Here is a 12,937-nt window from a genome sequence, read left to right on the forward strand (position 1 = left end):
CTTTATTTATTTATATGTCTACCCATTCATGCCCCAACCAGTTCGGGTCAGGCCCATTTTCCTATTAGACCTATTTTTAATTGTCTTCTAGTTCAGCTTGGTCTACCAGGATAGTTGTGGGATGTCTTTGGGCACTTACTTAATATAACACACTTCCAGAAATGGATGTGCTGGTAAAGTTTATTTACAACACATTTTATCAAGTCAGTCACATTCAAGTCCCAGAAATCTGCATTTACATATAGCATCCAGTACCTTCCCGGAAGAATTTTTTTTTTTTTTTTTCAAAAACAACAGGTGGCAATCAATAGAATAGTGGGGTAAGCTTAGTGACTGTCATGCTTCTCTGGGGGCTCAAGGGGGATTTCGGAGTGAACTGTATCCAAAGGCTGCCAGTGGCAACTCATGAGAGAGTCATAGAGCTCCTCACTTTTCACCATAAACTCCTTGTTTAATTCCTCAATATTCACATGAAGGTTTGGATCTGCAAAGGCAATACAAAAAGTTTTACAGAACACATATTGGCAATGGCTTAAAAATTAGAGTTTCCTGGGGTGCCTGGGTGGCTCAGTGGGTTAAAGCCTCTGCCTTCGGCTCGGGTCATGATCCCAGGGTTCTGGGATCGAGCCCCACGTCGGGCTCTCTGCTCAGCGGGGAGCCTGCTTCCTCCCCTCTCTCTGCCTGCCTCTCTGCCTGCTTGTGATCTCTGCCTGTCAAATAAGTGAGTGAAATCTTAAAAAAAAAAAAAAAATTAGAGTTTCCCAAAAAATGAGCAGGAAAATATTGCAGACATTTCGTGTTAGAATTTTTAAATTGCATGCTTTCTTTCCATAAGATTTGAAAGTAGAAATTAAAGCTGGAAAATCACCACTACCCCACTCAAAGGGGATCTGCGTGGTGGAAGAGATGGAGGCGAGGGCTGGAATCGAGCGAGGTTTGGAAAAGGAGTGGACAGGATTTGGAAATGGACTCACACTGGGGCCAAAGAGAAAAGGAGGGTCAAGGATGAGCCCGGAGCTTCTAGTATGAGCACCCAGGGGGACACAGAGCCCGGGAGCCCAGACCAAATCCATAGGACGGGGCTTTGAAACAATAAACATGCTGCTTTATTTGCTTAACTAACAGATTGATGTGAATGATACAAACTATATAAAGCAATTAATTCAGAAACAGAGGGAAGCCTGGACTTCCTTCTTTAAAACCTGGAACTCAGGGTGCCTGGGTGGCTCAGTGGGTTGGGCCTCTGCCCTTGGCTCAGGTCGTGATCTCGAGGTCCTTGGATCAAGCCCCATGTCAGGCTTTCTGCTCGGCAGGGGGCCTGCTTCTTCCCTCTCTCTCTCTGCCTGCCTCTCTACCTGCTTGTGATCTCTGTCTTTCAAATAAATAAAATCTTTTTAAAAAATAAATAAATAAAAATTAAAAAAAAAAAAACCTGGAACTCTGTGATCAGATGGTGTTAAGTTATCGTGAAAACATCAGACCTAAATCTACCTCCCAAGTTGCCGGGTTTCCAAAGTTTTTAATACCACCTCTTGTTTTCTCTCCTTGTACTTGAACATAACCAAAGAAGCCCTCTCGTATTCCTTTCTAATTTTTGCAAACCTTAGCTCATTCGGGACCGTAATTCTTCTACTTCCAAATACTCACATGGGATCATGATACCCATTTGTATTTACATGTGTTAGGGGCTAAATGTTTGTGTCCCCCTCACATTCATATGTTGAAACACTTCCAACGCACGAACGTGATGGTGTTTGGAGATGGGACCTTTGGGAGATACTTAGGGTTCGTTGAGCTCTGAGGGTTGGGCCCTAGTCTGATGGGATTAGTGCCCTTATAAAGAAGGACACCTTATAAAAAAGGACACCAGTGCTGGGGCCCTCTCTTTCCCCCTGCCTGGTGGAGATATAAAGAGAAGGTAGCCATCTGCCAGCCAGGAAGAGAGCTCTCATCAGGCAGGCACTGAATCAACTGACACCTTAATCTCGGATTTCTTAGTATCCAGAACTATGAGAAATAACTTTGTTATTCAAGCCCAGTCTGTGGCATTTTGTGAGAGCAGTCCCAGCTGACTAACGTCCTTCTATACTTATTTTAGAACCAAGACCATCAAGTAACTCTAATGCATCTTGTACGTTTCACGAGCCACTTCCCACTTTCTTCACTGGAGTCATTCGTGACTATATGGTCTATGTGGCCTAGAAAACAGATGTAGTGTGGTCAGCTAAGAACCCCAGATGAGTGATCTAGGCCCTTCCAGTGACGTTGGCCCTAGTGATAAAGAAACATACAAAAGACAAGCTCATTACAGCTTCCCTAAACCCGGGGGCCCTCGAAACCAAGCTGTCCACCACAGCAGACACTCATCCCCTGTGGTTACTGAGCTCTTGAAATGAGACTAGTCCTCACGGAGATGTGATGTAATATACACTGCATTTTAAAAACTTGCTATTAAGATTTTTAAAAAAAATATCTCATTCATTTTTATATTCATTACATGTTTAATGAAATATTTGGGGTATGTTAAGTTATAAGTATTGAAATTAATTTCATCTGTCTGTCTCTTTTTAGCTTTTGTTTTTTTATTTAAATTGGAAAATTTAGAACTGTCTACATGGGTGGATTGGTATATCAAGTCATTTTCCCTGAACAGAGTTTCTCCAGCTCTCCCAAGAGCTTACACTAACCGCTGAAGGGGCTATTCCCTGCCAGATATTGTTAAAGCACTTCCAAGCACTTCAGAGCTACTGTCCTCACACTTTCTAGGAGGTCGATTTTAACATCCCATTTTACAGATGGGGATCCTGACGCCCTGGAGAGGAGTTTGTCTGGAATTACAGCGCTCGTAAGAGAGATTTGAACCCTGGAAGTCTGCACCCAGAAAGCACTCTTTGTAGGTTTTTCTTTAATCTTTACACTGTCTGCGGGACTGATGCAAGCAGGGAGATTTGACTTATGCTCACGTGTCAATCAAACATATCTTAATAAAACCAGAACTGCCCCATAGCATTGAAAGATTGGAACAACAGTTGCATTTCATTTGAACACTGAGCACGGCTCACCTGTGGCTGCAAAGTCACAAGGCCGTGGGTGGGTTTGGTCTGGTGGGGGTGTCCTGGGGATGGGAGAAGGGTGAAGAAGTAGCCAAAGGTCTTATCTCTGCCTGTCTTTTTCACTTCCCTTTCCCATAACTTAAGCAAAATAAGCCAGACATTTTCTTCCCTTCCTGGAAGACACAGTCAGAAACAGCTTCTGCTCTGAGCAGATGCACTTTGTTCATACACATCAAGAACCACAAGGGGCACTGCCTGACACCACAGACAGGGCCTGTGACAGACATCCTCCAGGAGCCAATAACCCCGAGGGAAGCTAGGAAGCCAGGCCACAGTGATCACCTCAGACCTCTCCCCTTAGCAATCAAAATTAAAGAAAAATTAAGGGGTACCTGGGTGGCCCAGTCAGTTAAGGCTCTGCCTTCAGCTCAGGGTTCTAGGATTGAGCCCCACATCAGACTCCCCGCTCAGTGTGGAGACTGCTTCTCCCTCTTCCTCTGCTGCTCCCCCTGCTTGTGTGTTGGCCCTCTGTGTGTGTGTGTGTGTGTGTGTGTGTGTTTCAAATAAATAAATAAATAACTTATTTTTTAAAATAAAGCAGAATTAATTCCAAAGTTTACATTTATGGAGGAAACGGATCTTAAAAACAACTTCTTATCTTACCATTTGGAAATGCCCCCATTTCCTAGTCCCTCAGAAAGACCCAAACAGGTGGCTTTACTCAAGCTTCCCACAGAAGCAGTTTCCCAAGACCAGACAAAATGCTGAAGAAAATAGCTTACGGGACCTACGTGGGAATTTTCCAGTAGAATCTCTCAGCTCCTAGCCAGCTGAGTAATGAGTAACCTGGAAATGGGTTAGCTTTCTTTTCAACCATGGCACACAGGGTTTCTGTTACCTTCCAGTGGCTCTTCATCTTGCTTCTCTGCCAGTGCTGTGCTTTCCTGCAAGGAAATCAGGATGTTGAGAAAAAAAAAAAATCATTTTTTCTTAAAGGTTTACTATCAACATATGCTTTTAAAGAAAACATTAGCTGTCAAAATTATGAAGGACTAGGGGCACCTGGGTGGCTCGGTCATTAAGCATCTGCCTTTCGCTCAGGTCATGATCCCAGGGTCCTGGGATTGAGTCCCGCATCGGGCTCCCTGCTCAGCACGAAGCCTGCTTTCCCTCTCCTAATCTCTCTGCTTGTGTTTCTGCTCTTGCTGTCTCTCTCTCTCTGTGTCAAATAAATAAAATCTTCAAAAAAAATTATGAAGGACTATACTTATGAAATAGGTGAATGAAGTCAAGGAAGAAAAAAAATCATCAAGGAGGAGCATGCCTGACAAAGACCTCAGGGATCTCTGAAGCTTCTGGGAACTAACTGGTCTTCCAGGGCCTCACATGAACTGGACACCAGGGACCCAGGCATCCAGACTCCACAGTCCCTGCACTAAATGCCCAACTCTCTCCTGGGAGCTCTGCCCTTCCTTCCAGGTGACAATCTACAAAATCTTCATGGGTATATTCTCCCTGTAGCCTTCTAACCACACCCCAAGCCCACAGCTCAGCTAAGGACCAGGACGGTACGTGCTTAAGCAGATAAAGAGACCGTAGAAAAGCAAACCAGTCAATCAGAGAAGTAAATTCCAGAAGCACTCCCCAGATGAATCTTGGTTGGTTAACCCAGATCCTACTGGCCCTCCTGGGACAGTTAAGTTTTTATGATTCCTCTCCACAGGCACCTGTTGAGAACTGTCTTTGTCAAGGATGTACAGCTGTTCCAAGGAACCAGCCCACCCAGTAAGAGCCCTGGTAGCTCCTGGCACCAAAAAAATTCAATTAAGCCTCCCTTGCTGACACTGATGAGATTATATTGAAAGCCAAAGACCCCCTAGCTCTTCTTTTCAATCTATCCGAAAGTATGCTTCCCTTCTCTTCAGAAATAGATCCCGGTTTGGGAAATAAATTATATGGTTACTGTAAGTTTAATCTCACCATTGGCATATTTTTCCTATGTAGAAAGGGCAAAGACAGCCAGAATCTGTGTTTGAATGAGGCCTTTCTTATGATACAATATATCCAAATAACTTCACATTTCCTCTTTTTCAATACGTGTTCTGGTAAATGTGGATCCTACACTAACAGGCTGCGGGGAACAGATGCTCTCTAGAGACAGTTTCTCTGTGTGAGGGGCACCTGGGCACTGCCCGGTATACTTGGAGAAGGGCACTTCTAGTAACCTTCTTCCTCTGCTAGCGGGAGTTTGAGACAGATGCACCGATGGAGCCCAAAGACCTGAGAATCATTTTGAAGACATCCACTTCCTCTGATCTTAAAACACACTGTGAAGGGACGCCTGGGTGGCTCAGTTGGTTAAGCAGCTGCCTTCAGCTCAGGTCATGATCCAAGGGTCCTGGGATCGAGTCCCACATCGGGCTCCTTGCTCGGCAGGGAGCCTGCTTCTCCCTCTGCCTCTGCCTGCCTCTCTGTCTGCCTGTGCTCGCTCGCGCTCTCTCCCTCTGTCTCTGAAAAATAAATAAAATCTTTAAAAAAAAAATTAAAAAAAATTAAAAAAATTAAAAAAAAGCCACACTGTGAAAAGGCAGGGGGCTCTTGGGAGGCTGAGCTCTTGGAGAAAGAAGAGCTAAGAACACAGGTGTGCTATATAGTAAGGGAAATAGGCAATAAACTGTGACATCTGGCAGAGGTCACGTTTCCTTAGGCAAGACTAAAGCAAGGGCATGTAATTGAAAGAGACCCACGGCACACAGCTTTACCACCTGGAATCTTGACGATCTGCTCCTAACCAAAACCTGCCCAGGAAAGCAGGCAGGCGGCACAAGGGTGCTCACCACAGCCACCAAAGAGAATATATTTATAATTCTTGAAATTGCATGTCATAGTAGTAATTTGCATGGAGAGTGGGCTGAAAATCCCAGAAGGTGTCAACAAAAATGGAGAGAAGAAAGTGGGGGGCGGGGTGGACAAGAAGAGAAAAAGAAGAGTTAATTTCTTTTTAAAATGTTACTTATGTTTCTTTGCTCTTTCATTGCTCTTGTTGCTGTTTCTCACTGTCTTTTATTTCTGTCTGGTGTTAATTTCTTCATTTTCTCAGAGTTCACAGAAATCAGGAAATACTTTTGTTTCCGAAGTTGCTGATCTACTCAAACCTACACTTTTCTATTTAAGATAAAGTTAACCACCAGAAGACACATAGACCATTTGCCAAAAGGTCAAAAGAACTGAAGGCGTGGAAAGAAAAAAAAAATGTGCTAAAACCTCAGGCAATGTAGCAAAAGTTTTTTTTTGTTTTGTTTTGTTTTGTAAGTGATGCAATATCAAACGTCTGCTAAAAGGGTAAAACCTGATTTGGGTTTAAAAAGACAAAAGCCAAGAAATCTAACAAGGTATTTTCTATAGAAGAAGGCACGCCTAAAACAGACTTGAAAAACTGAAAATGAAAAGTTTGGAAGAAAACAAACCACAAACAAATGCAAGTGTTAAAAACCGAGGGCTTAACTATTAAATTTAACTCTGGGTTTAAGGCACAGGCCATCCCACAAGGAGGACATTACCAAACAGATTGGAGACAAAGCTAACACCTCGACTGCTATGTGCTAATATCCATAATATCTAAGTATCTAAACAGTGAGAAGAAAGGTGGCGCGCCTGGGTGGCTCAGTGGGTTAAGTCTCTGTCTTCGGCTTGGGTCATGATCTCAGGGTCCTGGGATCGAGCTCTACATCAGGCTCTCTGCTTGGCGGGGAATGTGCTTCCCCCTCTCTCTCTGCCTGCCTCTCTGCCTATTTGTGATCTCTCTCTCTGTCAAATAAATAAATAAAAATCTTAAAAAAAAAAAAAAAAGAAGAAGAAAGGGGCACCACCAATGAGGGAAAAAAAGATGCACAAAAGACATCGAGGAGATCACCAAACACAGATACCAAGAAACAGTTTAAAAGGTCTTTGCTCTCAATAGGCAAACGGCTTCCGCACCTGTCACACTGGTTAATCACACACAGAAACATAGAGAGGCATGCATCCCCACAGCAGCCATGAAAAGTGAAAACTTAGGAAAGCTTTTTGTGTGTAATTTGCTGTCTGAAATTCGAAATGTTCTATCTTTGATCCAGACCTTCCACTTACAGAATTGTTTAAAGATCTATTCGGGAGAGGGAGAGAGAGAGAGAGCGCACATGTGCAAATGTACAAGTAGGGGGAGGAGAGAGGGAGAGAGAACCTCAAGCAGACTCCTCACTGAGCCCAGAGCCCAATGCGGGGCTTGGTCTCACAACCCTGAGATCATGACCTGAGCCAAAATCAAGAGTTGGGACCCTTAACCAACTGAACCACCCAGGTGCCCCTCTAGAAATTTATTCTTAGCCAAAAAACATTCAAATACTCAGAGATAGGTGGAAGTTTGTTAAAGCACTGAGAACATTCAAAGTGTTAGTCAATAAGGGATGAGCTAATATCACAGCACATCCAAATGGGCAACTTTTAAAGAAAGCTCTTTATTAAAAAGGCCATCTTTGGGGGATGGGGAGGGGACCCCTCCTAAGGCAACCTATAAGCAGAAGCAAGCAAAGAGTAAACCAGTATGTACTACTCACTCTGTTCTTGCTCAAGTCTCCCCCATCTCCCTAAAAAAGCCCAATTGTGCTGATGTAAGAACAGAAGAGAAAAATGTAGAGAACACAGATGCACTTGAACAAGACTTTCTTCTAAGTGGGCAGGAGATGGCGAAGAGGGAAAGCATGGGGAGAAGCCAGAGGGCAGTCTTCCCGTCCTTACTCTAGCACTCCTGTGTGATTTTAGAAATTGCTTACTTTAGTAACCAAAATATCAGAATATCTTTGAAAAGCATGTTAATGTTTTCTGCTCTTGCAAAACAAAACTACCTCCACTCCTATTTTGAGTAAAATTGAATGATAATCTAAAATTTAGTCGTAAGAACTTGGGCACACATGTCACCAGCCTAGGATTTTTGTTTTGGGAAGATAGTCATGACTTAAATTGCCAAATTTCTCTAGTCATTAGCTTTTACTCTCTGATATTAAAATGGGGAGCAAAAGCCATGTCTGTGGGAATTAGGAGAGCATCTGGGGGCGTGAAGTTAGGAAAAAGATGCTTCTAGGTTGGGCACGTGGACGATCTAGGAATCATTTCAGGGAGGGATACCTTAGGCGTGACCAGAGTTCCAGCTGGGGGTCCAGAGGTCTCCGGCACAGAAAGGTCAACTCCATTTCCTTGTGCAGCACAGCCATAGCCGTAGACAGAAAGGGAGTAACCGCTGTGCTGTTGCTCAGACCAGTTGCCGGAGTGGTAAGCCTGGCAGGGATGGAGCATTGGCTTCCCCCTAACAGTGGAAGAGAGACAACAAGAATGACATCAGCAACCGAGGCAGACTCATGCAGAACCCCAGGTCTCTTTCTTCTTTCCCAGGGGCTAAGGGGTAAGAGTAAGGATGATTTCTGCATTAACTGTTTAGGAACACCTATTTCCAAAGTGATAGTTTGTAAATTGCCAAACATCATGTAAGAAAGTACGGATGGCCTTCATTTTCATTGTCAGAGTAGGGAGAAAACAGCTTACCTTTGCCAGTACCAGTAATAATGATTTTGTTGAGCTAGGCCAAAACCTGCAAAACTCTCCTGTCCCGCCATTTATCCAGAAACTTGACAAAATGAGACCAGGTTCTCCACGGTTTTTATTCCTGTGTCAGTAATTCCAGGTCAGGGGACTACCCGCTCTCCTGCCTGCAAATACCTCTCCCAGATGCCAGAGAACAGTAATCACACTTAGTGACAATTCCTGCTAGGCAATGAATGGCTTGACTTTCACTGCAATGGGGTTAAGGTGTGGCTGGGGCAGGCGTCCATAGGGGTCACCTGGTAGGGACTCTGCAAAGTAAGGAGCTGGCTTTCATCCTGCTAGCCCCCCTCTCCCAACTGCTGGCCCCAGGGAAGGCAGCCAGAAGGCAGCGGAGACAGAAAGGAGGGTGTGTTTGAGGGACCAACTGAAGTTTCCATCCCACTCCCTACAATAATTAGTCATTTGTAATAACTAAAACCTTAAGACAAAAACCACAAATTGATGTTTCCTTCCTCAGCTCTGCTATCTGCTAACTATTTGAACCAGCAATTCATGGACTTTTTTTTTTTTTTATGGCCCATACAGGTTGAAATCATTATGCTGACCAGCTGGTGGAAAGAATGTGTATTAGGGAAACACACAAACACACACACGTCATATCCACCCCCTCAAAGCCAGTACAAGAAAACATTTTAAAGAATATTTCTGTGGTTCAGCTTTATTTTAAAAACACAGTAAAGTAAAAAACAAAACAAAAACACAGTAAAGTATGCCTTCCCAAATTTCAGTGTGCTGTAGGAATTACTTGGGTGTGTTTACAATGTAGGGCCCAATTTAGTAGATTTGGATTAGACCTCAGTCAGATTCTGCTTTTCTAAGTAGCAAGCATCAAAATGTTAAGAAGGTAACTTTTGAGTACACATAGAGGCACTTTGGGTCTGGCCATTTCCCTGCAGCTTATTAATAAGTGCTTCATGTAGTCTATATTCAACCAGAATGTAAAAAATCATCATCGTGAATTCAAATCATTCATTCACCCATTATTTACCGAACCCCTCCTTACACAAAGCCGGGTTGTGTCTCTAGATCTCCCCATTTTTCCTGGGAGATGATATTGATGGACAGCTGGGGGCCATATTGCTAGGGCTACCTGTTCAGATTTTTCTTCCTTAATAACAGAACCCTGACTTTGTTTGGACGCAGAGATAGGCTTCCCTAGAAGACATTTCCCAGCTCTCCCTGCACAGCTAACTAACTGCCCATGCGCTGACTGGCCAAACTCTAACTAGTGAGATGTAAATAGAATGATGATAAGAGGATTGAGGAAAGCTGGGTGGGGGTTTGTGTAGCTGGAAGGAAACCTCTTGTTCTCGGCCCTTTCCCCAGGCAGAGTGCTGAGATCGTAGATACGATGGCTGGAACCCAAACTCCGCAAGTAGTTTGGCCTATGAGGTGACATCATGTAGGAAGTCATCCACAAGAATATAGGATCTGAAAGAGAAAACAGGTCTGGGTCCCTGATGAATGTGGGCTCTTGGTACCAGCACTACCTCAGATTTCTCCTAATCAAGAGATCAATGTCTTATTGAAGCCACAGCTGTTTTAAGTTGCTATATGTAGTTAAACACAGTTCCTAACTCCTCTAGCAGCTTGGCCATCAAATAAAACATACCAGTTAAGGATTCTTTTTGCAAAACTTTTTTTTTTAAATTTTTTAAAAGATTTTATTTATTTGAGAGAGAGTGAGAGAGAACATGAGTGAGGAGAAGGTCAGAGAGAAAAGCAGACTCCCCGCAGAGCTGGGAGCCCGATGCGGGACTCGATCCCGGCACTCCGGGATCATGACCTGAGCTGAAGGCAGTCGTCCAACCAACTGAGCCACCCAGGCGTCCCTTTTTGTAAAACTTTAATGAGTTTTCTGTTCCTTCTCTTATTTTAGGGCTTTATTTCATAAAAGGAAAATCAGAATTTTTGCTCTGAATGAGTGAGAGATGAAGCTGTAGTTAGAAAGGAAAGGAGAAGCTAGACATTGGTAAGAAGGTGGTAAGGAGGCTGAGGAAGGGAGGTCAATGTTGCACGTTGAAATCACTCAGCATGATGACGGGAGCTGGGTACTGAGGACCCTGAGCGGAGTTCCAAAGAGGATGGAACATTCAGGGGCTTTGTTGATGACAGTGACAAGGAAGGATTCATATTGTTTTCTTCTCTTAAAAGCCCCAAATGATGACTTCTCATATTTCACCTGCATTATTCCATGAAGCAGGTGAAGCAAATTTATCCCAGGGCAGACCATTGGCCAGTGTCCAGGGGGGGTAACCCGCACTCAGCTTCCCTTAGCTGTGTGTGCAAAGGAGACCAAAATCCTCCAGCAAGATGAAGCACCTCTGTCGTCCTACACGTCGACACTTGCTGCCTGCCACAGGGAGAAAGGAGGGTAATTGAGCAGGAATATTAGACTCTCATCTTTGTAACAAGGCTGATTTTTCCCTGCTATACCCAGCTTTTAGCCCAGTATATCCGCCTTACCAACCGCTGCCCGCACCCTCCCCCAAAACAAACTGGCTGTTTTTCCTTTAGCCAACCAAATAAAGCCAGGCTCTCAATAAATATTTGTTGAATGAATGAATAAATCAATACATGGCTCAAGTGTAGAAAGCTTTTCAATCAATAATTTAAAAGCAAAACAAAACAAAAAAAAAATCCTGTTGTGCTTTAGAGTTAATGAACTCTTAACAGTTGGTTGTTTCTTGGCAACTGTAGTTTTCCCAAGAATGAGATTAAATGGCTTTTTGCATCCTGTGTTTGGAAAGAGAACAGGACGTTTGCAGGAAGTATGCTCAGTTTGAATCCAGTTGAACAAGTATGTAATTCTGTATTGTTTCTCTTTAGACAGTGAAAAATTGTTTTCTTCTTAAGAGAAAGTTTGAGCCCAAGGAAATGTATAAAGCAGGGACACCTGGGTGGCTCAGTCATTAAGTGGGTGCCTTTGGTTTAGGTCAGTGATCAAGCCCTGCATCGGGCTCCCTGCTCCACAGGAAGCCTGCTTCTCCCTCGCCCCCCCCCCCCCCACCCCGTCACTGCCACTTGTGTTCCCTCCCTCACTGTGTCTCTGTCAAATCTTTAAAAATATATATATAAAGCAGCAGCATTAGGCCTGCTACTTAGCTGTGTGGTTCTGAAAGTTACTTTTCTAGACTAATTTCACATTTATAACCTCATACTGGACAAGTGTATTTTAACTGTAGAGGGATTAATCCTTCTGAAAATGTAATGAACTTTTATCAGTGCTCTCCGCCAAAAAGATATATACACAGTTTTGCATATAATTTCAGGGGATTCAAAGCCTCCAGAAATTATCCATAAACTCCCTTAGGTGGGGATCACCTGGATAAATGCTCTTTAAGTCTTCCGAGCTCTGTACCTGGTTCCAGTAATTTCTAACGGTTAAAAAAAAAAAGAAAAAGTACAGCACTTTGAGTTATGTTTATGTTTTTTACACTATGACTTTCATTCTAGAATCAGCTATATTCTAAAAGATTCCTAGTTGGAGCAAAAGACTTTTTCTAGCCATAGTATTCTTTAAAATGTGACAAGCAGGTAAAAGTGTGACAATCTGGTAATAGATGCTGAATATAATTATCCTGTTACAGTGCTAAAATTAATTTAAAAAAATGTACTGAATGAGTACTAATTCTTATCAAACAGTAGTTGAGATTTCCCTGGAGGTAAAGAGGCAGAGCCCCAGGGGCTTTCCAGAGACAAAAGAACACAGAAAAGATTTTAAAAAAATTATTTATTTCTCAGAGAGAGACACCACATTCAAGCATGCACAAGCAAGGGGAGCAGGCAGGCAGAAGCAGACCCCCACTGAGCAGGGAACCCCACGCTGTACTCCATCCCAGGACCCTGGGATTGTAATGGGAGCCGAAGGCAGACGCCCCTTTGAAACAGGTTTGTTCAAAGATTGTTTTCTTTTTGGATGAGAGAATATCACTTTTACATGAAAATAAATGGATATATCATGAAGTCTAATGCAGTAAGTCAAATTTTTCAAGATAAAATATGAGACCTCAAAAAAATGTCCTGCTTACTCTTTGTCCCATGCCCAGGGGACATGCACTGCAGCAACGCACTCTTTCACTTGAGCGGTTCTCCAGTGACAACAGTCAAGAAGCAGTCAACAGAAAATAAATAGTAGTAGAACCTGACTTTTTGTAGGTAACTAGCACAAAGTGAAGGCATTAGGTAAAACAGTGAACAGCTATGCGTTTCCAAGACCTGGAGTTAGACTACAGCGTTTTCAATGC

At 43.2% G+C, this 12,937-nt stretch overlaps 1 protein-coding gene across 1 annotated transcript; it reads right to left on the bottom strand.

Annotated features, from left to right (window-relative positions):
- Positions 1-326: 326 nt before the first annotated feature.
- Positions 327-8,701, bottom strand: C4H6orf52 (chromosome 4 C6orf52 homolog). The gene is made up of 4 exons (XM_032341376.1): positions 8,631-8,701; positions 8,217-8,394; positions 3,952-3,997; positions 327-484 (listed from the first exon to the last, which is right to left on the bottom strand). The coding sequence occupies exons 1-4, from the start codon at positions 8,699-8,701 to the stop codon at positions 327-329; spliced, it is 453 nt and encodes a 150-aa protein (XP_032197267.1).
- Between the last annotated feature and the right edge of the window lie 4,236 nt (positions 8,702-12,937).

The sequence above is a fragment of the Mustela erminea genome, chromosome 4 (assembly GCF_009829155.1).
Source record: "Mustela erminea isolate mMusErm1 chromosome 4, mMusErm1.Pri, whole genome shotgun sequence".
Lineage (NCBI taxonomy): Eukaryota > Metazoa > Chordata > Mammalia > Carnivora > Mustelidae > Mustela > Mustela erminea.